This window comes from Amblyomma mixtum, chromosome 4, assembly GCF_055824585.1.
Source record: "Amblyomma mixtum isolate Tamu chromosome 4, ASM5582458v1, whole genome shotgun sequence".
Lineage (NCBI taxonomy): Eukaryota > Metazoa > Arthropoda > Arachnida > Ixodida > Ixodidae > Amblyomma > Amblyomma mixtum.
In genome coordinates this window covers 157,632,052-157,657,350 of record NC_143015.1, presented here as the reverse complement: position 1 = coordinate 157,657,350, position 25,299 = coordinate 157,632,052, and the positions used below count along the sequence as shown (strand labels likewise).

The 25,299-nt window shown below is 45.8% G+C and overlaps 1 protein-coding gene across 1 annotated transcript in view; it reads left to right on the top strand.

Moving 5' to 3' along the window:
* The first annotated feature begins 527 nt into the window (after positions 1-527).
* Positions 528-25,299, top strand: part of LOC149348941 (acetylcholinesterase-1-like) — a 29,481-nt gene continuing 4,709 nt past the window's right edge. Inside the window, exons 1-9 of the mRNA XM_089541870.1 lie at positions 528-751; positions 2,498-2,916; positions 4,591-4,647; positions 7,336-7,402; positions 9,569-9,671; positions 10,810-10,943; positions 13,736-14,070; positions 16,845-17,067; positions 20,848-21,055. Of these exons, the coding sequence (XP_089397996.1) occupies positions 528-751; positions 2,498-2,916; positions 4,591-4,647; positions 7,336-7,402; positions 9,569-9,671; positions 10,810-10,943; positions 13,736-14,070; positions 16,845-17,067; positions 20,848-21,055 (1,770 nt within the window). The remainder of the gene's footprint in view (positions 752-2,497; positions 2,917-4,590; positions 4,648-7,335; positions 7,403-9,568; positions 9,672-10,809; positions 10,944-13,735; positions 14,071-16,844; positions 17,068-20,847; positions 21,056-25,299) is intronic.

The following is a 25,299-nucleotide window of genomic DNA, read 5'->3' as shown; positions in this document are numbered from 1 at the left end:
TGCTGTTCTGTCGTCGCTTCTCTTCTTTAAGGAGACGCCTATTACAAATTCTGTTTCACCAGCTGGGTCTTCCTTTGTCCACTGCGGTTGTTCTTTCCATTGGTGTTTCTTTGTTTAGACTAAGCAACAGGAGTGTGCGCTCTGCTGTGCAAAATTTCCGTCCAGAAACTCAGCTACTCCCATTCTAATTTTTTGCCATTATTTTCTTTCTCTCTCTCTCTCTCTCTCTCTGTGTTAAATTGAAACATTCCATGGGCTGTATTCGAATTTGCCCATAGAACCACAGTCTCTGCTCTCCCAGCTTAACAGGTCCCCTGACGTTGCGTCGTCCAGTCTGTCAGCCTATACCCTATTACTACTCCTTTCCCTCCTCTAAACGCTCTCCTGTTTCCAGCAGTTCACCGCCTGTGTCTTGGCCACTCCCCCGTAGTGGGTATGTGCCATTCTACTTGAGGCCAACCAACCAACCAAAGCGCAGTCGTGGCGGGAAAAACGCTGCCACTGCGGCAGCAGAAGAAGAAGAGGAAATGGCGGCGACCCCGGTTCCGGGCAGCACAGCTAACCAGCAGCAACGAACAACCGCTGCGGCTAACCAGGGACCCATTGCTGACGAAGGCGTCACCAGCGCCGTAGAAGGCTCCAAGTTTCGCCGTGGCAAGAAACGCAAGGGCCGCAAGTCGGGAGCCGACAAAGAGCGCAAGGACCACAAGGAACACAAGCGGGACATTGCCGCGCCCATGGAAGGACACGAGTAAGTAGCCAAAGTCGCAGCAAGCTTGCAGCGCGACTAGAGATTGCCTCCACTGACGTGATAGGAGCTTATATGTTGGAGGAGTAGCCGCAACACTAGCAGCAGGTCTGCGTGTTAGTGGAATCCGCTTGTCGCCAACAGCTTCGACCTGCACCGTTAAAGCCATACGGGGCAGGGGACAAAACTCACGTATGTCTGCCACCCCGAACAAAACCTCGCTGCGCAGAGGTTTATATATACCACGTGTAGAGGCGCATTTATTAGGCGTTCTCGGAGAGACCGAACCACTGCAGGATCTGGCAGCGTAGACAGGCGTAGCCAGCACCAAGAGTGCGGGCCAACTTCGTCGTCGTCGGGCGCAACTCAGTTTCGGCGCATGGCGGTAGCGGAACCCGTCACAGTTGGCACACTACAATATTGGATTAAGGGTTAGGCTTAGAAGCAATGGTATACTGTAAACTGTGACAAACTCTCATGTAGTAGCTATAAGGACACATGCATGGTGTGCTTTTGTTCACATCTGTAAAGAAACTGGCAGGCTTTCGGAGCGGTGAGCTTTTTGTCACGAAATGAGTCAGTGAGGGGGGCGCGAAGGGGGGATAGCCATTCACGATGCGGATCATGAATTTTCTTTTTTTTTCATGCCGAGAGCTTTACTCCTAGGGTTAAAACTTCTGATTTCGATGTAGATGAGACAATGATCTGCAATACTTCAAAAGGTCAAACCGAATTTAACCGTGTGGTGGTATGGCCCAAGATATAGCAGTATGACCACGTGATCATATGACTATGACCATTGGCACCTGACCTTGGTCTTTGACCTTGACTCTTGACCTTGACATTTGATTTGAGACAGAGGGCATCACATCGACAATGACCTTCAATGCTCCACAAGGTCAAACCGAACTTAACCGCGTGGTGGGATGGCCAAAATATAGTAGTGTGACCACGTGATCATATGACTAAGACCATTGGGTGCTTGACCTTGACCTTTGACCTTGATTTTGTCTTTGACATGTGATCTGATACAATGGAGACCATGCTTATCAGGGCTTTCGCTCGTATAACTAGGTTCAAGCCACGTTTAACCCCAGCCATTTTTTTTTGCTTCCTCCCCTTCGTCTAATTTATGGCCAAAGTGGGTCAAATCTCGGTCGTGGGGGACGCATTTCGATAGAGCCGAACTGCAAAACACGCGTATGTGTGGCGCGGTGTTGGTGCGCGTTAGGAATCTGAGGAAGTATAAGAAGCAATCTAGAGCATTCCACTACGTCACCCTTTCTCTCTTTCATTCTCACTTTTTCTTTCATCCATTCCCACAAGGCGTGGTTGAGGTTTCCACCGAGAGTGAGACAGCCCTGCCCCTTCCCTTCCGTCAAAACCGATTTCCGTGACCCGCTGCGGTGGCTCAATGGTTAGAGCACCCGTCTACCGAGCCGGAGTACCCGGGTTCGAAACCCAACCTCGGCGGCCGCGTTTCGATGGAGGCGAAACGCAAAAAGGGCACCCGTGTGCTGTGCGATGTGAGTGCACGTTAAAGATCCCCAGGTGGTCGAAATTATTCCGGATCCCTCCACTATGGCACCTCTTTCTTCCTTTCTTCTCTTAATCCCCCTTTTATCCCTTCCCATGCGGCGCTGTTCGGGTGTCCGCCGAGATGTGAGGCAATTACTGCACCATTTTCTTCCCTCAAAAACAATTTCATTTCATGATTTCTCAATTTTATTACATCATCTTGCCATCAAGGGAGGAGCTGTCAACACCGATGACACCGGCGTCTCCCAAAGCAACCGCAGAGCGGCCCACATCGGCAACAACTCTGACTGCACCTCATCAGAGCGAACCTCGACGCGACGCGTCCGGGTCCGGAGTCCAGGCCAAAGAAGAGCGCAAAGTTTCGCCGGCCCCGTCGAGTACCACCGAAGCCAGAGGTGTTAAGAGTCTTTCACCAGAAACTCAGAAGAGAGCCGAAAATCGTGGTGCGCGCCAGCAAACCGAAGAGGACAAAGAAGGGCCCAAGGAAAGGGAGACAGAGCGACAAAAAGAGCTAAGCCCGGAGAAGCCCCGCACGGAAGCTTTGACAGACTCTGGTACAGCTTCGGCGCGGTCTCCCCAACAAGAAGAAGAGGAGTTTCCGAAACCACAGCCAGCAGCGGTCAAAGAGGGTGAGCCAGAGGTCAATATATCTGTCCTTGGCGGGTTTTACCGCGATAGCGTGAAAAGCCCGGTTATCGCGGGCCTTGTAACCAACAAAAAATTGTAATATTGATTTATAACATGGTGTCATGTAAAAGATGATTGGGGACCTGGTCAAGGCCATTCAGCGGCTTTTAACGCTAGAGTGTTAAAGGACCCATTGTCCAGAAAATCCGGTGTCGGCGTTGTGGGCGAAAGATCACGAGCATGATTCTGGAAGGTGGTGCCCAGAGAGCAACCTAGGAGGCAGGTGGACAATATGTCACGTGACCTTGTGACGTCATCACAACCTGTCCACCGGATAGTGAGCAAACTGCCAATGCCAATCATGGCAGGTGGCAGTTAATGAACTAGTCGCTCGGGAAGGGAAACCTGGGTTGCACAAAGCCGGCACCCCCGAGGTTAACTCGGTGATGGCCACAAGGACCATCGGTGAGAGCACCTGCCACCGCAGGGCAGTGGAGCGTCGCTTAACCGCTGCACCACTGCGCCACGAGTGGTATGAGGACTCCCAGCGACCTATGACTGTAAAGTAGAGAAAGACCTACTGCATATATGGGAATTACGCTATCGCGTCATTAAGGCGAAGCTTAAGTGTCCGCTCCAATTTTTATGCGCTACTGGTATTCCCGACAAATGCGTTGTCGTAGTATTTTGCTCCGAATGCAGACACGTAATTGATGTAGTTATTAGTGAAATGTTTAGGAGAATCTCCCAAGGTGTAGATTTATAATAAGGGAGTAATTACATATTCGCATCTATGCGTAATTACTCCCTTATTACAAATCTCCCCCTTGAGAGATTCTCCTAAACATTTCTCTAATAATTACATCAATTACGAGTCTGCATTCCGGTCCAAATCCTCCGACAACGCATTTGTCGGGAATTACTCATTAGCATCTATCCCCGCCGCGGTGGCTCAGTGGTTACGGCGCTAGGCTACTGACCCGAAAGACGCGGCTTCGATCCCGGCCGCGTCCGCTGAATTTCGATGGAGGCGAAATTCTAGAGGCGTGTACTGTGCGATGTCAGTGCACGTTAAAGAACATCAGGTGGTCGAAATTTCCGGAGCCCTTCAATACGGCGTTCCTCATAGCCTGAGTTGCTTTGGGATGTTAAAACCCAATAAACCAATAAACCAATCATATGCATCTACCCAAGCGCAGCCACACGGCTACAAAGGAAAGCTCTACAGCTTTAACAGGCACTTCGGACTTGAAGAAAGATTAATCCTGATCGGGGATTTGAACCCGGGACCACCCTATGGCTTCGCTTAGTTGGGTGGGTGCTAATGAGTAATTACTTATTATAAATGTAAATATTGTTCGCACAATAGGTCCGTGTAAAAATCCGCCGTGAAAACTAGAAAGGCATTTTAAAAGTCCGATGGGTTAATGCTTTTTAATCTCTAATTCCTAAGTGACAAACTTAGGACTATCTAACAGGACAACACGAAATGAACCAGGGACAGGACGTGTGCCTCAGTCTGCAATAGCCAGCTTTTCGACAACAGCATTCGTCACGACGAAGACGAATCCTGTTGTCGAAAAGCTGGGTAACCGGTTTGTGGCGCCCTTGCCGACTCTGCTTGATTAGGTGTTGTCAAGAATCCCTGTTTTCTCTCTCTCATGGCTGTTATACAGGAGACGCAAGCGCTGACGCGTCGCCCAAGAGCCTCCTGCAACTGACGTCCGAATCGGGTAAGCACCCGAGTCAGCTTGGCAGCAAACCACGCTACCTGATTCGGTTCCTTTAATCCCGCAGCTGTAACCCAAACAACGCCGTAAATTACTCATGCGCAGGCTACCCTGCTGGGAATTTGTCAGGTAGAAATTCTCTCAGTGTCGGAGCTGCCTTCTGCGGTCACCCTCTATAGCGAATTAGCTGCTGAGATTTGTTGCTAATGTTAACAGTAGCCGTTCTATAAGCTGAATGTATGTGCCCGTGGGAAGAATCTGGGTCAAGTCCTTCACTAGAGCTAAAACACGGGCAAAGATACGTGGGTGTGGGCGTTCTAACGTATCTGCAATATTCACGACACAAACGCCACCCTGCGGGAGCGCCGCGAACCACTCGCAGTAAGATCGCGGTGAGCGGAACCGTATCGCTTGCTGCGTAGCGTGGGTGGGTGAGTGACGGGCTCTTTTAATCGGCTTGTGATGGGTGGAAGCTTTTGGAGGGTGAATGACGGTGGGTTGGTAGGTTGTTGTTGCAGGCCTTCTGGAGTGTGATGCAAGCTTAGGGCAGAGGTGGGTAGGTAGGTGGGTTGGTGGCGGACTCTTTCTGGTGGATTCAGGCTTTGAAGAGTGAAGATGGGTGGGAGATGGACTTTTTCAACTACTTCACTGAAGCCTCGGATTCGGCTTCACGCGGTCCACGCTGTTGGGTGGAGGGTTAAAATGGGTGGGTGGCGCTTATGAAGGGTGGAGCCTCACTCGCCGAGGCTTCACACGCCGCCGTATCAGGGGACGTAGCTCTTATCGCTTACGCAATAAAATCCTGGGTGTTCGGATTTAACTCACAGCCTTTCCTTTTCTTATTTTCCGCGAAATATTGCGAAATATATGAAAATACTGCCGTGTCATCTTTTACTGGTCGTAGTAGTAGTAGTAGTAGTAGTAGAAAACTTTTATTGAGATCTTTTAAGAGATTCGCGGATTCGAAGCCTCCGTCGTCTTTCGTGGCGCCGGCGACTTGAGGCTTCTCTTCAGCAAGGTTGGGCCCCTAGTCCAGGGCTCCACTGAGTCGCGCTGCATCAGTAGCGTGCCGCACTAAGGCCCTTTGGGCCGCGAGCTCGCTGCTGGTGAGCCGGCTCTCCCATTGCTCCGCACTCGGGAATTCGTGTTGGTGGAATGCTTTATTTCGTTCGCACTCCCATGTGATGTGGTATAGTGTGGGTGTGTCGCCGCACCAGGGGCAGTTTGCTCTGTATTGTGTTGGTGACATCTTGTTATAGATGTACAAGTTGGGGAAGGAGTTTGTTTGTAGCCTACGCCAGCCGACTGCTTCCTCCCTCGTGAGGGCTTTGTGTGGTGGTGGGTACTTGAATCTAGTCCCCCTGTATAGTTGTAATGTCTCTGTGTATCCCCCCTCGCATGCTAGTAGCTGAAGCTCCAGAACATCTGACATGCCTGCTCGGTATGTAAGCCCTCGAGCTAGGCTGTCTGCTATTTCGTTCCCCGCTACGCCTGCGTGGCCTGGGACCCAGATTATGTGTTGTATGGGTGTCTTCTCAGCAGAGGCTGCTGCCCCACTGATTATCCTGAGGGCCATGCCGCTAATTCTGCCCTTCGTATAGTTTTTACACGTGTCGTTCGAGTCTGTTAAGATGTTTAGGGATCGGCCTTTCCTATAGCCTTCTGCTACCGCCAGCGCGACGGCAATTTCCTCGGCCTCCGTTATGCCCACGACCTCCACTGAGGCGCATGTGGCCATGTCTCCTGTGCTATTAACTAGCACCGTAGCGGCTAAGCGCTTCCCTGCATGTACGTACATGGAGGCGTCCGTATAGACTGTGTTCTCTGATCGGCCTAGCCTCCTTTCTATCTGCTCGGCCCTTGCTTTTCGTCTGTCCTCGTGTAGGTTAGGATCCATGTTTTTAGGCAGGGGTCCTACATTAAAGGTCTTTCTAAGGTCGTCCGGTACGTCCGCGTATCTGTCTACCAGTCCGCACGTGTTCCGACCCAACCTTCTCAGGAGCGCCCTTCCCGTAGAGGAGCCTCTGAGTCTGATGAGTTGTGCCCCCAATTGAGCCTCGGCAAGCTCATCGAAGGTATTGCTGATTCCGAGTTGGAGTAGCTTCTCGTTTGATGCGTTTCTGGGCAGGTGTAGAGCAATCTTGTATGCCTTCCTGAGAATACAGTCGGCTTGCTCTCGCTCCGCCTTTGTTGTTGCGTGGTAGGGCAAGGAGTACATAACTCTGCTAACGATTAGGCTGTTGACGAGTTTGAGGGTATCTTCTTCTTTCATCCCGTACCTTCTCTGAGAGACTCTACTGATCATTCTGCCAACCTGCTCCGCGGCTCTTCTCAACAGGCTGATGGTATGGCTGCATTTTCGGCTGCGTAAATCATTTGCACACACAGCATCTTAAAACTAAAATAGCCCCAACAAGTCACCGGGATTTCTTCCAGAAGCATTGTGGCTCTGAGTACCTCACTTTGAAGTTTTATTATTTCAGTGAGTGGAATGTTCCTAGACAAAGTTAAACCACCTCGTGTCATTCAACGTTGAAGGAAATCTCGTTTCAAGAGCATTTTCGCCCGCCCCCTTCATCCAGCTGACCTCTGACTCGTCGTAGATTTACTGGAGATTTGTTTTTATCAATTTATACTTCTCCGCCAGTATGTAGCAAAATATTATGCTTAACTGACAGGGACTGTTTGCAGGTAAACAGGCAGACAGTGAAGCGGCACCGTTGACACCGGTGAAAGAAAGCACTGGGACAGCGGAAGCGTAAGTGAGCTGTCGCCTTATCATTCAGAATTAATACTAATTAGCGTTTCCCTTTAGTGATTAGGATTTGTTTTCTCAATCGCCACTTAGTGATGAAATATGAAGAAAACAGTCATTAACACCAACGAAAGCATTGGGAAATGTACATACGTGGCGTTAATAAATGGTAAATTAGTGGTCCAATAATTTGTTTTTACCTGAAAGACGATCGATTAGCAAGTAGAAGTAGCCGAGCTTGGTTGATAAAGCACCGTAAGCGAAATTCAGAGGTCGTGGGTTCGGATCCCAACTGCAGCATGTGGTTCTTAATCTTGTCCTTTCTGATTAATTGTTTCTCAGGTAAAAAAAAAATATTATTACGCTAGTCATTTGCCCTTTATTAACACCATAAATAAAGAGACAAGTCTCCTATGCTTTCCTTATTTGGTTTCAGTGACTGCGAACCCTCCATTTCTCTTCCCTTGTCTGCTGACGTGCTCATGAGAGTTACTTTTACCGACAAAGCTTCACAAATACATTATGAATTTCCTTTTAGATATTTATTTGATGACCCAAAGACGCAATGGAAACATAAAAAAGAGTTACTAACTGTAGTGTGTGATGGAAACTTTAAGGGCATACGTAAGTTCTATCGAAACGCAAAACAAAAAATTTCGAGGAAACTTTGGCAACTAAAGGGTTGAGAGGCGAAAGCCTTTTTGGCATGCTGCTTTTGCGAATGATTGCGATTAATTACACCTAATTCACAATTACTCCACTCAAACCACCTCTCTTCATCAACACACTCTTCTAAACATTCAAATTGTGCGTCACATCGACTGCGCCTACACTTCCGGTCACATGGTACTGCACTTCCTGCGATTCAAATTTCGCGCCACTCCCGCCCTGACCACGGCCACTTTTGGTCGGTTTTGTTGTCTATAATGAATTAACTAATTACTGTACAGTACTCGAACTTGCATTCTAGGTTCATTTTTTCCCTCCTCTATATGAAGCAACCATTGGTTTTCTTCTATCTTTTTTAGTTCTCTAGTTAAATGCGTGTGACACGCTTTGTTAACGGACGGACAACAGAATGAGCCATTAAAGGCTTTCGCCTTAATACAACGGCAATATTACAATTTAGTAAAAGATTTTGGTTCATGCGAAGCGTTAGGCAGAAATCTATTTAGAAAGGGTTGTGTCTTCAGGACTTCGTGAAAATATTAGATCGATGCTTATTTAGTACGTGTTGCCTATCGCTAATTCCATCGCTAAGTATAGTTGCTTGATCTTAGTTACTTTAACAACATTTCATAAATTTTCCTCCCATACTTTGTTTTCACACTTCAGTATTTTATTTAAGTAAAACTGCCGTACTACCAGGGCTCGCTCATTTTTTATGCATATTTCCGAAACAATTTTTCCCTTTGACTGTTTACTGCTCGATTGCTAGAAAAACAATTTCCGCAAAAGATGGGCAGTAAATTGTTCGCTGTCTGTGACAGAAACAGTGACAGGACTGCTTATCCAACCAGATCTAGCCACGCTAACAAGCCGCACAGCCTTACACAGACTGATATTTTTATGCTTGCTAATTCATATAGTTTAACATAAGTACTTCTACGTATGTGAGTTTCAACCATCCCAGGGGAACACGCCATAAGCACGAATTTACGCTTCAAGAGTACACTTGTGCCAGCAATGTACACTACTTTTCTTTTTTCCCGCGGACAATACGCGAATGAAAATGTGTAGATAAGTTGGTTACTTCACAGCCTTCGCTTGAAAAGTTTGTACAGTCTGAAGCGATAGCTGTGCTATCAACTTGCCAAAATTGATTGTCTTGTTTGTTATCGTGAGTTTAATTTGTGCTGGGAGATCTTCCTTTTTATTTTTTTTTTTGCTCTGAATGCATGCCTGATTGAATTCGACTCCTGACAATTAAGCCTCTACTGTAACAGTTTGATTAGGAACTGTCAGTATCTTCAAATGAATAAACAATTAAATTAAAAGCTCCGCAGCATAAATATATGCATTTCGTTCTCAGTGAATATAAGTGGTCATTCCTAGAAGGACACTATTATTTTGAAAGTGACTGCGTCCCTATAAAATAAAAATAGATGAGAGATTGAGCAACAGGAGCTCGGGGAACAAGCGCATAATTCCTTTCAATCCCTTTTCCAGTTCCAAGCGCCCGCATCCAACGCCCGCTGCTCGCAGCGCGATGATCAGTGCTGCTGTCCTCTCTCTGTGCTGTGCTGGTGTGGGCCTTATCGTTTGGCTTCAGGTACACCCTTTATTCAGCATACGCGAATTTACTCAGATTACCCAGCGTAGAATTGTATCTCGTTCTACTTGTTCTACTTGTTGTATCTCGTTCTAGAATTGTTCTACTTGATTTGTATCTCGGTTGATTATAAATGCGTTTCCTGTACATAAAAATTTTGAGCAGTTTCTTTTGTCCAATAATGTCGAGTGATAACAGAGGCATAACGTCATGCAAATGTTAATGTATATATTTTGTGGCTGTATTTTCTTTTGTGCTTGTGAGTGCGCTCTTCCACTGCTGTTGTGATTAGCTGCCAGGCGATACCGCCGGCAGAGGGCGCAGGGTGGCCCTCAAGCTGCACCAACGCAGCTTTTTGCCTTGCGTCCTCTCTCCTCTGTTACTGATGTAACCTTGTGAGAGTTAATAAAGATGTATGTATGTATGTAAGAATATGCAGAAAGAGTTTTGGATTGCAATAAGTGTGATCATAATCTTACTAGAAATTTTTGTCGCTTTGGGTCGTTAAACCCCCATAAACGAAACTAAACTTTTCACGAACTTTGAAGAACTTAGTGTCATAAAAGTGCACCACCTTCGTTTTCATGAACGTTAAAGAACGCCAGGTGGTCGAAATTTCCGAAGCCCTTCATTACGGCGTCCCTCACAGCCTGAGTCGCTTTGGGATGTTAAACCGCCCTAAACTAAACCGAACCTTTCATGAACTTTGAAGAACTTAATGTCGTGGGCTAACCTCCGCATAAAAGGGCCCACCTTCGCTTTCATGAACTTTGACAAACTTGGTCTTTTTTTTTTTAATTCTGACTTGTTCCCTTTGCTTCTCATCTTCAGTTCGTGCGAATTTTAGTAAGTTATCGAGTGAATAATTTGTTCTCTTAAAGATTGGCTCTAGCCTGACTCCCTTTGTTATCTGCCACTGGGCATCACATTTCGACAACGCAAGCTAACGGAAAAGTTGGCTTGACATGTTAAGGCACACGTGTGTTCTTCCCTCGTCCATGTGCTCGTACGCTGTTTTGCCTTAACATGTCACATTTCGAGTCTCGTACTTTAGGCTTAGCACACAAAGCACAACGCTGCTCCCTTCTGCACAAGCGATATGAAATTTGCATGTGTCCTATGTCTCTCCTCGAAACAGGCTGACTACGTGGAGGTGCGTGTCAAGACTGGCGGCGCCGTGCGCGGATACCGGGCTTACGTCCGCAACCGCTGGGTCTACACCTTTCTTGGAATCGAGTACGCGCAGCCACCTGTCCACAACCTGCGCTTCAGGTGACGGTCCACAGATGGCACTAGTCGCACGCGTACTTAAGGTTCGTAATAAGGGAGTAATTACTCATTGACGTCCACCCGAGCGCAGCCATACGGCTGCAAAGGAAAGCTATACAGCTTTCTCAGAAACTTCGTAGTTAAAGAAAAATTCGTCCTGGTCCGGGGATCGAACCCGGGACCACCGCTTCGAGTTATTGATCAATTCGCTCTCGCCCTACCATAAGCTTGCCGTCTCGGTTAGCTCAATTGGTAGAGCGACTGCTCCGGTGAAGCGGTGGTCCCGGGTTCGATCCCCGGACCAGGACGAATTTTTCTTTAACTACGAAGTTTCTGAGAAAGCTGTATACCTTTCCTTTGCAGCCGTATGGCTGCGCTCGGGTGGACGTCAATGAGTAATTACTCCCTTATTACAAATCTACTCCACCTTGGGGGATTCCCCTAAAAACATTTGGTCGTACTTAAGGTTCCAGTCCATACAGGAAAAACTTTGAGATCACTGCGGCGACCCGAACCGGAGCAATGAGAAAGTAAAACGCCCGCATACTATATCGACGTCCGTGGTTATTCTGGCGCTCATATACTATATCAACGTCAGTGGCTATTTTTACATTTATATTTTACGTTCATTTAATTACCTAATTAAAACTTATCAACCAAACTTTTTCCCACGGCAACATTTTATCACACACTATTTGTCACAATCACTTCCACACATTTATCTTCAGAGAACGACTTAATCGTATGGACAAAATTGCGGATACTTTTTGCTGACGCGACAGAGCCATGTAATCCTCTAGCATTAATAATTGAGTCCTCTTCGAAGCTATCGCTGTAGCTGTCGGAAAAGTAGAACCGCAATCAACAGTTAACGCTATGTTTCGTTCAACTCTGGGCTTTCGGCGTCAAGACGAGCGATACTATACGCCGTCAAAATGCGCCGCCACTAGCGCGACCGTGGAGTTCGAGACGTTGAAGGAGGTACGACCTTTGCATTATTATTGGCTAGCCGCGAGCGACTAGTTTTTCCGCCGGCAGAAATCTGTTTCATACGCCACGCCACACGCTTTTCCGATGGAAAGTGAGCTGCACAAACCTGCTTCGCTCGCTCTTGACACCGAATGCCGTTACATGACTGGCTGCAGCCGACTTTTTTTTTTCCATAATACACCCTGTACCTCGCGCAACGAGTTCGAGGCAAACCACTGCATCCGATGTGCACGGTGTGTTACATTAAGGAAACAATCGATCTGTTATCAAGCGCTGATATAACAGCTGATATCAGACCTGAAAGCCAGTTAACTAGCCGCTGATACGTTAACCGTACAACATTACAAAAGACCGAATTAATGAGGGATATGGTTGACGCCTTTTTCCTGTGGTGAATGTAATTAGGATGATGATGATAATGAATGTTCAAGCTGCTTTTCAGTAACCCAGATTCCAGTTTTTCCTTGTTTGTACGCAACAGGCTTTAGGCGACCGGGTTGGCCGATCTATGTGCCGCGCTCATCTATCATCGGGAGCGTAATGTATCCTGATCATGTGACCACAGGCGTGATTGAGAACGCCCAGGGTGCGTCCCGCTTGCTGCAACTCAATGGGCACAGAAACTCTCCTGGATGTCCTGTGGACGTTTAGGACGTCCATGGGACGGCCACGGAAGTTTCAATGTCCATTGGACTGTGGCTCATCCTCACCTGCGTGACACTTTGTTTGCCAGATGAAAACGGCATACGTTTTCGGTTGCCGCAGCAGGACGGCGGAATCATTTACTTCGGTCGGAAGAAAGTCCTCCTCGTTGTGAACAGTTACAGCGTACACAAGAACCGATCACGACCTCGTCGCTGTTCTCGCAACGCCAGAGTATACAACATTTGCTTAGATTAACAAATGTTTAATATGTCATTTAAATGAACAAATGAATCCAATGGATTCCCATTAAACGCAATCCTGCAAATTCAAAGAGCTATTAGCATCATCCGCAGAATTGGGTATGATTGATTACCTTTGCCTTCACACTCTTAGTATACTTTGATTTGTAGTCAACTCATTCTAATTCCTCATTCTAGTCAACTCATTTCTAATCCTCTCCCACTTGATTTGTTTCCTTGTAATTCATAACAACCTTTTTATTAATTTGTTTGGTGTTGTTTGCACTATATTTGGTCACCTGTTTGATGTTAATTATATGTTTGCATTGACCTCTTCCTTTTGATACCCTACGAAGAGTCATTTAGTGGTCATCGGTAGGGTTTGTGCGCCCCAGGTTCCTCTTCCCTTGGAAACTGTCGCGACCAATCATTAATTTAACTGCCACCTGCCACAGTGAACAGGGTTTCACTCCTAAGGCTTCACCTAGGGCTTCATTCTCTTTACTGCGGCATGCGTTGACAAATGTAAATTATATATTTCCCTTTGTAAAAATGGTCTATGGCAGTCTTTAGACTTCTTACAGACTCTATTGCCTTCCTACAGATATTTCTTTTTGTCTATTCGTAGTCTATAGACTGTCTATAGACATAAGTCTACTAAAAGTGTATGGCCATAAATCTATAGATTGTCTATAGACTGTCTATAGCATTTGTACTGCCTATAGACTGTTCTCTAGGATTTTTCTATAGAGAGTCTGTAGACCTTATAGACAGAAGTCTATAGATCATCTATAGACTGCCTGAAAAATTTCGTACCACGTAACGGCCCGCACACATCAACGTATCGTGACAAGCCACTCCTTATAGACGCCGCATAGCGAACAGTGTCATCGACACCAATGCCCCCTTACTGTCCCCCAGGCAACCGCTGCCGGTCGCCGAGAACTCCTCGGTGGTGACGGCGACTTCCGAAGGTCCCCCGTGTCCGCAACGGGACTGGTTCGCGGCCAAAGCAGGCACGGGTGGGGGCTGGCAGGGAGCCGAGGACTGCCTGCACCTCAACCTGTGGACTCCCTGCATTCCAACCACGGAGCCGACCGACAAGTGCAGCAAGCCGGTGCTCATCTTCGTCTTCGCCGAGGGCTTCCAGACGGGCAGCAACACACGCTTCGACGGCAGCCTCCTGGCGGCCACGGGGGACGTGGTCGTGGTGGCGCCGAACTTCCGCCTGGGGGTCCTCGGTTTCTTCCACAGAGGTGAGCCTCTGTACAAGGGACCTCAAGCTCGGCTTACCACGCGGGCCGCATTCATAAAACATTTAGAGCGAGAGTTCTACTACTCGGGGTACAACTTCCGATTTCGATGTGGATGAGGCAATGACCTTCAATGCCTCGCAACGTCAAACCGAACTTAGCTGGGTGGTGGTATGGCCCATGCTATGGTAGTATGGTTTGGCTTATTGGGGTTTAACATCCCAAAGCGACTAAGGCTATGAGGGACGCTATGGTAGTATGACCACGTGATAATATATGACTATGACCATTGAGTACCTGACCTTAACCTCTGATTTTGACTCTTGACCTTTGATTTGAGACAGTGAGCATCACATCGACAATGACCTTCAGTGCTTCACAAGGTCAAGCCGAACTTAACTGCGTGGTGATATCAATCAATCAATCAATTTTATTTCCTTAAAGACCCCTTTTCAGGGGCATTACATAAGGGGTGGGTACAACGTTTGGTGAGACAAAGTAATCATGCGTTATGATGATGACAAAAAGCTGTTAGCTCTGCGTGCGAAGTTAACGGGATAGGTTATTGCTGCAATGTCAGCGGGAAGGCCATTCCAGTCCGCGGCGGTGCGTGAAAAAAATGAAGCTGCGAAGGTGACTGTGCGTGCACGTGGACGGCTGATCTGGAGTTGATGGAGAGTGCGGTGAGATATGCGTGCCGGAGGGACCATGTAGTGTGCAGTTCGTAGATGGCTGTAAAATAACTTGTGAAATAATAAAAGACTGGCTGTGCGGCGGCGCAGCTCGAGTGGCTGTATGCCTGAAAGCGATTTTAGATACGTAACACTCGTGCTGTAATGATATGAAGAATGAATAAATCTGACTGCGCGGTTTTGCAAAACTTCTAATGCGGTGGTTAGATAAGCTTGATGTGGATGCCAAATGGGTGATGCGTATTCTAATTTCGATTTCACAAGTGCTTCGCAAGCTTATAACTTAACATGCATGGGCGCATCGTGGAGATGACGTTTTAGAAAACCAAGAGATTTGTTAGCTGAAGAAATGATGTTAGTTATATGCGTTTTCCAGGAGAGGTCAGCGCACAAGGTTACGCCTAAATATTTGTATGATTCTACTGGCAGCACGGGAACGGAGTCTATGTGATAGAAGGGCACGAGCGGGTTACGGCGGCGATGAAAAGAGAGTACAGCCGGCCAAATCTTTAGCTGGAGTGCGCGACGGCCGCGTTTTCTGTGTTCCTGCAGCTTATGACGGCGCAAACTTGCTAAGATATCAAATTTAAGCAGAGTCTCACTAAACCCCTGCTTAATATTGAGCTGTCCCCAAGTTTGCTTCGTTACAAAGCGCATGAGTGCCGAAAAAGCGGCCGTCGCGCACTCCAGCTAAAGGTTTGGCCGGCTGTACTTTGCATTTGTGAGGGTTAAGCTCCATTAGCCAAATTTTACACCAATCCTTAATCCTGTTAAGGTTGTTTTGGAGAGATAATTGATCAGAATTGTTATTAACTGTTTCATAAATAACACAATCGTCAGCAAACATGCGAATTTTACAGGACACATGCGAGGGCAAATCATTTATGTATATTAAAAACAAAAGTGGACCTAGTACGGAACCTTGAGGGACGCCAGATGTTACAGGAAGGAAGCTGGAAGTGTGTTCATTTACAAAGACGGACTGAGTGCGGTTAGTTAGGAATTCTTTAATCCATGCAACAACATTAGAATCGATATTAAGATTAGATAACTTGTACAACAGGCGTTTGTGGGGAACTTTATCGAAAGCTTTTTTTAAAATCAAGGTTGGCATGCAAGTCATTAATAAAAAGGGCTAGTTGAGTGTCGCAAGAAAAGCCTTTCCGGAACCCGTGCTGCGCAGGATGAAAAAAATTGTTCGAATCCAAGAAGGCAATGACATGGGAGAATATGACGTGTTCGATTATATAGCTTGCAAGGCACGCTTGTTAAAGAAATGGGGCGATAATTTAATGGATAATTTAATGGCCCAAGATATTGTAGTATGACCACGTGATCATATGACTATGATTATTGGGTACCTGACCTTGACCTTTGACCATGACATTTGATTTGAGACAGTGGGCCCCGCGCTGGCAGCTACCTTCAATGCCTCACAAGACCAAACCGAACTTAACTGTGTGGTGGTATGCAAACTATGGTAATATGACCTCGTGATCATATGGCTGTGACCCTTGGGTACCTGGCTTTCACCTATCACCTTGACATTTGATTTGAGGCAGTGGATTCCATGCTTAACAGAGCTTTCGCTCGTATAACTATATTCAAACCCCGCCATTTTTGTTTCTTCCAAGGGCCACAAAGCAGGAGAAAGTAAAATCAAGCCCAAAAAACGCATTTAGGAGTTTATTTCAGCCGCACTCACAGCGTTATGTCTAGTTTTCAAAATGAAAATCCGCAAAAGATTGTACAAGTCGTTCTTAGAATACCGGACGCGTACTAGCGGAGACCTATACCGGTTTTAGCGGATGCCTCCTGCGCAGTGACTCCGCAGGGGTCGCACCATTGTTACCGCGCATGCGCAAGAGCAGTTCGGTAAACCGGTATACGTCTCCGCTGATACTTCTCCGGTATGCTGAAAACAGGGATTTAGCATACCGGAGATGTACTAGTGGAGACGTATACCGGTTTTACGTACGGCAGCTGCACATGCACAATGGCAAGCGCGCTGCCGAGTAGGGCCATCCGGTATACTAAATCTCTTTAACATCTATAAGCGACCATAGATGGCGCCCGCGCATGCAGACGGCTTGGAGATGCCGGGCAACCTCCCGCTACACGACCAGCAGGTGGCGCTGAACTGGGTGCAACGCAACGTGGACCGCTTCGGCGGCGACTGGCACAACACGGTGCTGATGGGCGCTGCCACGGGAGCCTGGGCGCTGGGCGCCCACCTGCTCGCCTACAGCCCCTACTGGCGCTCGCGCCCCCTGCGCATGCTGCTGCACAGCGAATCTCCGTTCCGCAGGCACGTAGATAAGGCTTCGGGCCTTCTTAACCGCATTCTTCAGGAAAGAAAATCCGACAGAATTTGGAGGTTGCTCCCCCCCCCATATAATTCCAATGGCACTGTTCGCCTACAATGAATGCATACCAGCTCACTCAAAACTGCTTTACTCCAAAGAACCCCCCAATTTTGGAAGTAGGTACACCCCGGAAACTGGATTAAGGTAGATTAGTGGGGATCAGTTAGTGGAGTAAAGTGTATTAGTCGTATTAATTGGTGAATTAAAGATTAAGCGTGGATTAGTGTCGTTCAGTGAGATTAGTGGGAGGATTAAAGGTGCACTGAAGAGGAATCTGAACTCGTATTTTTACCGCTGGAGCTCAATCTACAAGTTCTGGGCGTTCTTAGAAACTTCGAATTATTGCCCTGTGCGGCCCATTTCCCTAATTTAATTTAAACACGACTAAACGTCCCTGTTCCCGCCTTTTCTTTAATTCCCCGCAGACGGTGGACGGAGTCGACCAGCCTTTCAGCCAGTCCCGTGGCGGCTTGTAGCTCTGCCATCGGCGGAGTGATACTTAGTGATCGGCGAAAGCAAAGAGTCCACGCGTATTTTTATTTCCGTGGGCCTAATTTGCAGCGATGTCGTCTCTGATTAGATCTATTTATTCACTGAAACATTAAAAAAAATAAAAGCGAAAGCAAAGCCGCCACGCGACCGCCAGAAAGGCACTCCGTGCGTTGGTCGACTCCTCCCACCGTCTGCGGGGAATTAAAAAAAAAAGGCGAGAGCCGGACGTTAATCCGATTTAAATTAGGGAAATTGGCCGCACAGGGCAATGATTCGAATTTCAAAGAATCCTCGAAACGCGTAGATCGAGTTACCGCGACAAAGAGACGAGTTCAGTGCACCTTTAAGGTGAAAGGATGGGTCAGTTTAGTGTAATCTCATGTGAAAATCAAATGGAGTGCATTCGAACATTCTAGTCTTTAGTTTTTCAAATTTGGCGATGTTGATTTCGTCACGACCTTCTCTACCAATCAGGGAATTTCGTTACGCAGAAAATGGGTGGTTTTTTGTAAAACTACAACTAAATGCTATCATATTAAAACTCTGTTCTCACTGCGCCTAGCGGAGTACAATGATATTGCATTCGGGAAATTTTCCCTTTTTGCGCGGAATTGGAGAGGTGAAATTTCGCGAAAAGGCAATTATTGCGGAGTTTAAGAAATTTTTAAGAAGCAAAATTGTAAGTTTTTGCAAATTAATGGAGTAACCTGCTAAAGAGGGGGAGAGCCTCAAAGAGGGATTTTTGGGTATAATTTAAGGAATTTTCTGTTACGACATGAAACATCTCTGTATTAGTGGAGAACTGAGGGCTGCCGCAGTGGCTCAATGGTTAAGGCATTCGGCTGCTAATCCTGCAGTCGTGGGATCGCAATACAGTATTTGAAAACTAAGTTATTGGTATAACTAAGTTATTGGTATAGAAGTATTGAAGGTAATGGTTTATTCTTCCGATATGTAGCAAAACCTTTCTTTTGTAGTGTTTCCACCGTTCGCATCGAGCAGTTAAGACTGCCATAGAAAACCAATGGAGAACGCTTTTGATGATAGCAAAAACATTAATAGCAAACAAATCCAATCCTGCCATCGGGAGATGTGCGGATATATTGATTGTTACAATAAAAGCTTACAATAGATGAAAAAAATTGCCGTAATCCCTTATAAAAATACTCTATAGACTTCTTATAGACTCTACTGCCTTCCGTCTATTCATAGTCCATAGACAAAAGTCTACTAAAAGTGTACGGCCATAAATCTAGATTGTCTAAAGACTGTCTATAGCATTTGTATTGCCTATAGACTGTTCTCTAGGATTTGTCTATAGAGAGTCCATAGACATTATAGACAGAAATCTATGGACAGTCTATAGATGTGTATAAAAAAATTTCTAAGGGATAAACTCTTTCCCTTTCAACAATGCCTTGTCCAGAATTGTTGGATATGAGTAACGCATCATTTGCTTTGTTGTACCTAAGCTCTATCTTGCCACAGGCCACCGGTAGTTGTAAAGCTTCGTGTCATCCTAAAATATCGATCAGGCACGATTAGAGATGCGAAGGACTGAAAAAAAACACTGCAATTTTGGGAAAAAAAACGGTTTTTTTCGTTTTCTTTCAGACGAGAAAAAATGAAAAAAAAAAACATGGAAAATTTCACAATGCAATTTCAAGGTTTTAGGATTGCTTGCTTTCAGTTTGGGTTTTTGTTTTTGCTTTGAAAACCAATACAGCATGTATCGTTGAATGATTGGAGAGCAGTTGTCATCGCCGGTGCGAGGTAGTGCTTTTAAAATGTTCGGGCTGCGAGCAAGCGGGTTGAAGGCCAGGTCACATATAAGACCCGGACATGACTTAAAAACACACTAATACTTGAACTCATGGCTGAAGTAGAACAAAATGACTGCAAATTCTACAGCGCGACACACACGGCATCAATAACATAGGCTGCTGTGCACCTAAGCGGTTTTCGCCAAATACGCCCAGCTTCATGGCGACAGAGACTGGGTAGGACGGCTACACAATAACACCTGAAACTCTGGTAATACTAAACGAGATCAAGCGTGATGGACTCGCACTGCCATCTAACAAAATGTGGAGTAACTTACGTGGAGAAACGTGGAGTGACTTATAGAGTGACTTATAAATCAGTTTTCATGTTCTCATTCTCAGTGCAATAAGAACAAGAAGTTCGTTCCACAAATATGATATTTATATCTCCATATTCGCCTGAAGTGCAAAAAATTATTTATCTTCTCGGTGCAATCATAGAGTTTCTTACTATTACCTAGAGGGAAAGCTGGCGGCGCTGCACTTCAGCCACCATGGACGCCCAAAGCATCATGGGGCGGTGAGCTACTTGTTGCGGCACAGTCGTAATTTTTCGGGAACCCGGAGCGGCACTACTAAGACGTTTCATTTCGAAAACGCTGTTCGTGTGTGTGCGCAGACGACTTTCGCGCGAACGCAGTGGGCAAAACCCATAGTAGTGAAAACGCGACGACACACGACGCCAATAAAAGGTTTCACTTTTCCGAAATGCCATTAAAAAACCTCTTATAGTATTTAAGCAACAACATCTTTTTTTAAAACATATTTACTTTTAAAAACGCGCCTGTTAATTACAAAATATTAGTTTTTATAGTGTTCACTACTTGGCCAATAGGAGAGCGAGTCGTCTTTTATTTTGGGCAAACTTTGCACTTAAATGCTTTTCTGCTCGTTTGTTGCAATCATTAGACAAGATATTGAATGTTAGGACGTTTGTAGTTATCAAACAGCCTTATTTTTCTATTATTTTTTGGCCAAAAGTTGCAGTTCCGCAACAAGTAGCTCACCGCCCCATGATGCTTTGAGCGCCCATGGTGGCTGAAGTGGTCTCGAGGGGTCGCCATGCAAACTCCCATAGACGGGCTGCCAGCTTTCCCTCTAGGTAATAGTAAGAAACTCTATGAGTGCAAAATAACAAGAAGCTCGTTTACAATATGACATCTATAACTGCATATGCGACTGGACTATTATTAATCGTTGGTCTGTTGCAAATAAAACTGTTTTTGTCACGTTTTGAAAAATTTCCAATTTTTCATGAAAAAAACCTTGAAAGAAACGGGTTTTTTTCATGCCATTCAAAATTTTTTGAAATTTTACATCTCTAGGCACGATTGCGTGACTTGGCAACATGCTCAGTTTTTCTCCGGGAACACTACGCATTGGCGCGTTGCTTCGGGACCTGTGCAGGGTCTTCTCAGCCAGTCCGTACGCGTTCTCCGAGGCCGTGGGCTGTCGCCAGAACCAGAGCTCCGCGACGTGCCTCACCGAGGTTCCCCTGGAGAGGTTGCTGGAAGCGGGGCGGAGTTTCTCCTTCGGCCCCAACTACGAGTCCCGGGAGCTGCCGCAGCCCCCCTGGCACATGGCACGCCGCTTTCAGAACAACGACAACAAAGAGGCGAGTGCAGCCACCCTTCATATCTTTGTTTCTTTTTACTGCTGTATGAAGTGATTTTAGCGGAACAAATGGCGTCGTATGTGCCAAAACTCATACCCTCATTCAATGGACAGTGGTATAGGCCCGAGTAATACCGGATATTTCGGTTTGAAAGCGTGAGCTGGAGAATGGCAAATCCGGAGTACCTCATTCGATTCCACAGGGTAGGACAGCTTGAATGAAAGATACAGGCTGGTTGGTTTATACGGTTTGACGTCCCAAAGCGACTCAGGCTATGAGGGACGCCGTAGTGAAGGGCTGCGGAAATTTCCACCACCTGGGGTTCTTTAACGTGCACTGACATCGCACAGTACACGGGCCTCTAGAATTTCTCCTCCAAAGAAATTCGACTGCCGCGGCCGGGATCGAACCCGCGTCTTTCAGGTCAGCAGCCGAGCACCATAACCACTGAGCCACCGCGGCGGCTAAAGATACAGGCGGCGTAGGGATGCGGTCAACATCAATTCCAGTTATTTGGCATGCCAGCTGGAACAATACGTCACAGGCCGCCAAGGGATACGAACAAGATAAATTCTAGATGGGCAGGCAAGCTTGAACGATAGGTCACAGGCACGGTACGGATGCGAACAAGATCGATTCCATTTGGGTATGCCAGCTTCAACGATATGTGACAGGCAGTGTAGGGATGTGAACAAGAAGAATTCCATTTGCGTAGGCAAGCTCGAATGACAGGGCATAGGCAGCATAGGGAGGCAAACAAGATCGATTCCTTGAACCCAGCGGTGGTCAAAATGTTTGGGCATCCGCCTCGCATGCGAGAGGCGCGGGGTTCGATGCCCAGTGCCACCGGGTACTCACCGGTGATAAAATGGGTACAAGCTCACCCCTGGCCTGGTGCTCGGCTCATATGGAGTGAAATGATTGGAAAATGTGTCTATGGCCCCATCTTGTGTAGACGAACATACGTTGTGCCATGGCGCTCCTAGGCTAAGCTTCCTTTGCACCATAAGATCTGATCATCATCATCATCAAGATCCATTTCAGTTGGTAGGCCAGCTTGAACAATAGATGACACAAGCGGCTTAGGGAAGTGAACAAGATCGATTCCATTTGGGTATGGGAGTGGGCTTCTATGGTGTCTGTAGGGTTCAAGGATGAGTGTGTTAAAGGTCCTGTGGGTGGTGGTGTTGTTACATCGTTCTCTTAGTCTGTAAACTCCCAGATACTGGAAACAACACGATAACGCTCATCAACAACAAGATGACTTAATTAAAGCCAGGGAAGTCATCTAAACATGCAAGTTCAGGATTCAGAGTTGGTGTAGAGTAAAAGTCAATGCAGTTTTCATGTAAAGGAAATTGTAAAGCTAGGCTTGCCGGCTTAGTGCATGAATAAGGGAAAGCTGTTGTGCAGAGGGGATTTCCCTTTCTCCATTCTTTCACCTGCCTTTCGTGGCAGGTGACGGCCATCTGCCATGGTTGGGATATGGAAATCGCATTGCATTAAATAATTGCATTCCCTTAATTGAGTTAAATTATTTCACTTAGTAATTGAGACCTTACGGATGACACTGTAGATTCCACGGTAGAATGCAGGACTATATTGCTGAACCAAACTATAACAGCTCTCGCTGTAAAAAGATATCTAGACTGTAAATAAGTTTGAAAAATTGTGATAAAAGTTAGCGCAACACGAAAACAATCACGAGAAAGGAAGACAGGATGCTCTCTGGGCACCACCTGCCACAGACATGCCCGTTATTTTCCGCTCACAACGCCGACGCCGGAACACAATCTTAGTTAAGTGATTAAGTGAGTTAAGCTGTTGATTGCATACAGTGAGTTATAATAGCGTCGGTAATACCGCGTATATTCCGCTTTTTAATATTTTAATGTCCTCCCAAAAACAACTTCATGGCTCTGATGGTGTCGCCACACAGTGGCGGGTTTTTAGCAGCGGATATGACATCACCTGGCGCGAGCTTGATGATCGGACAAACAGTAAATATACTGCAAATTGTGTGAATAAATAGAGACACATTTTGTCACCTGTCTGCGTTTTATATTAGATCAACAAAAACAACTTGCTTGTCTTAGATGAAAGCCCTGCAAAGCAAGTAAAATAAAAATACACCACCAGGGGCGCTCTGGCACGGAAACGACGCTGCTAGTCTCAGCGAGAACGAGTTACAGGGAGCAGGCAACCATGGAGTACAAACTTCCGCGACGTGCTCTGGCTGGCTGTTTTGATTGGTTGCGCCAGGTGCCGTCATTGGGAGAGCAAAATAGGAGTGGGAAGCCCCGCCAAAATCGAGTTGAGGGCAGCGTTTTGTTTGCTTGTATTTTCAAATTTCTTCACTGAATAACTCCCGTTCCTGTGCATCGATTCCTGTAATTCTTTTTAAGTCAGCATCTGTGTGACATAAAGAACCCACCTGAAGTATAGCCGGTATCCCCCCAAGCAGTGTTTCGCAGCCCCTTTAACGCTATAGCGTTAAAAACACCCATGCGCGCGTATTCATTCATTTCATTCATTCATTTCATTTGTTTTTCACAACATGACGTACACATTGTGAAAGGGGCCAAGAAGAAAAGCCGTTCCTTTACGGCTTGAAAAAAAATCTTGGTCCCCCCTGGCATTGACAGCAACAAAGCAACACAATCCAGAAACAAATGTACAGAACAAAATGTACAGATATATACAGAAACAAACAAAATTATAACTTGGCATTTTTATGAAAGATATGGCGACAAGCTCATGGAACGGTCGGGAAATAAAGACATGCAGTTATAATGAAACAGTGGCTAAGTATCTGTACAAGGTGTTTTGTTTATGAAATGTGTGGTGTGTATTAGGGACATGCAAATTAATAAAACAACGCCTTCAGGTTCCGGAAATTTAGTCCTAAAATATCTGTTTCCGCTTTAATATGTTCATTTAGTAATCGAGGCAGGTTATTCCTAAGACTCTGAAACCCATAGTTCGTACGGCATTTTGGCACTTTCCAACGGTCTGTTGTCCTCGTATTATAGGCCGCGTTGCCTATTAATTCTAAGTTCGATATGTCCAAAAACAGCCTTTGATTTTCCTTGATGCTGAGTTTATATTCGCGTAGGAGTTTATAATGATACATTTTAGTTATTGGAATGACCTTAAGATTTCTGAAGATAGGTTTACTTGAGTAAAACTTAGGCAAATTATTAATGATCCGTAAAACCTTTTTTTGCATCCTTAAAAGACTACTGAGGTTTTTGTCGGTCGTTGTGCCCCAGACTAAATGAGAATAGTTCATGTAGGAAGAAAATAAGGCGTAATAAATGGATAGTTTTGCAGACATTGGAAAGACATAGCGATTTCGACTGAGTATACCTGTTATGAAACATAATTTCTGCAAAATATGGTTTACGTGGTCATCCCATTGCAACGTCTTGGAAAAGAAAACGCCCAATACCTTTATTATTTCGACCACCTCAATCCTTGTACCTCTAAACAGAAGATCGTAATCGGTAGATAGCTGCTTACCCTTGGGGTGAAAAATTACTGCTTTTGTTTTTTTTGTATTGATATTCAGTTGATTACTGTCTGTCCAAGCTTCCAACTTTTTTAAGGCTATGTTTCCTTTAACGAACGCGTCAGCACAAGAGGATGAAGGCACAAATATACTAGTGTCGTCTGCATATATAACAAACTTTAGGTCAGATGATATACATACTATATCATTAATGTATAAATTAAAGAGTAAGGGACCAAGAATACTTCCTTGAGGTACGCCTGCGACTATTGCTTTCTGATTAGATATTAAATGGCTTACTTGAACAAATTGTTTTCTGTGAGAGAGATAACTAATTAACATATTAAGTGCATGTCCTCTGATACCGTAGTGATGTAATTTATCAAAAAGAATAGAGTGATTAATGTTGTCAAAAGCCTGCGTAAAGTCAACAAAAATCCCCAGAACGTAGTTCTTATCCTCGAAGTTTTGCAAAATGTATTCTTTTTGATCAAGAAGTGCCAGTTCTGTGGACCGATGTTTTTGGAAGCCATACTGTGATTTTGTGATTATATCATATTTGTGGCAGAAACGTGAAAGTTGTTTGAATAGGATTTTTTCCAGACCTTTAGAAAACACAGGCAATATTGATATGGGGCGGTAGTTCGAAACTTCTCGGTTATCACCTTTTTTTTTGTATAGCGGAATCACTCGAGCCACTTGCATTTTTGTTGGATAAACAGCAGTTGAAAGG